Raw genomic sequence first — 1,050 nt, forward strand, 5'->3', positions numbered from 1 at the left:
GGCCATAAAAACATTTGTTAAATGCAGAAAAGCAGAAATATTAAATACATCCTATTCAGATGACAATGCAATAAAAATTACAGATTAAAAATTAATTGGGGGCAGCTAGATGGTGCAGTGGATAGAGCACCGGCCCTGGAGTCAGGAGTACCTGAGTTCAAATCTGACCTCAGACACTTAACACTTACTGGCTATGTGACCCTGGGCAAGTCACTTAACCCCAATTGCCTCACCAAAAAAAAAATTTAATTGGATTTTTCCACCATCTTGCAGTGCTGCCACCATGGTGCGCATGAATGTCCTGGCAGATGCTCTCAAAAGCATCAACAATGCAGAAAAACAAGGAAAATGCCAGGTTCTCATTAGGCCGTGCTCTAAAATAATCATTAGGTTCTTAACTGTGATGATGAAGCACGATTACATTGGCGAATTTGAGATTATCAATGATCACAGAGCAGGAAAAATTGTTGTGAACCTCACAGGCAGATTAAACAAGTGTGGTGTAATCAGCCCCAGATTTGATGTTCAGTTGAAAGATCTGGAAAAGTGGCAAAATAATCTGCTACCATCCCATCAGTTTGGGTTCATTGTGCTTATAACTTCAGCTGGCATCATGGACCATGAGGAAGCAAGATGAAAACACACAGGAGGAAAAATCCTGGAATTCTTTTTCTAAGGGTGTAAAACATACATACAAATAAAATGCTCCAATGGACAAAAAAAAAATTTAATTGGAGGGGGCAGGTAGGTGGTACAGTGGATAAAGCAGCAGCCCTGGATTCAGGAGGACCTGAGTTCAAATTCTGCCTCAGACACTTGACACTTACTAGCTATGTGACCCTGGGCAAGTCACTTAACCCTCATTGCTCCACCAAAAAAAAAATTTAATTGGAGACTAAATAACTAATCTTAAAGAATGAGTGAATTAAAGAACAAGTCATAGGACTTCCAGTGCCAAGATGGCAGAGTGAGGGCAGAACCCTCTGAAGCTCTCCCAAGTTTCCCCTCCAAACCAATATAAAACTGCCTCTGAATATTTTCAGGAGCAGG

The 1,050-nt window shown here is 40.8% G+C and overlaps 1 protein-coding gene across 1 annotated transcript; it reads left to right on the forward strand.

The window, feature by feature from the left end:
- Nucleotides 1-283: 283 nt before the first annotated feature.
- On the forward strand, nt 284-637 carry LOC122743526 (40S ribosomal protein S15a-like). Its single transcript, XM_043988515.1, has one exon. The coding sequence runs from the start codon at nt 284-286 to the stop codon at nt 635-637; it is 354 nt and encodes a 117-aa protein (XP_043844450.1).
- The last annotated feature ends 413 nt before the right edge of the window (nt 638-1,050 follow it).

The sequence above is a fragment of the Dromiciops gliroides genome, chromosome 1 (genome assembly GCF_019393635.1).
Source record: "Dromiciops gliroides isolate mDroGli1 chromosome 1, mDroGli1.pri, whole genome shotgun sequence".
Classification (NCBI taxonomy): Eukaryota; Metazoa; Chordata; class Mammalia; order Microbiotheria; family Microbiotheriidae; genus Dromiciops; species Dromiciops gliroides.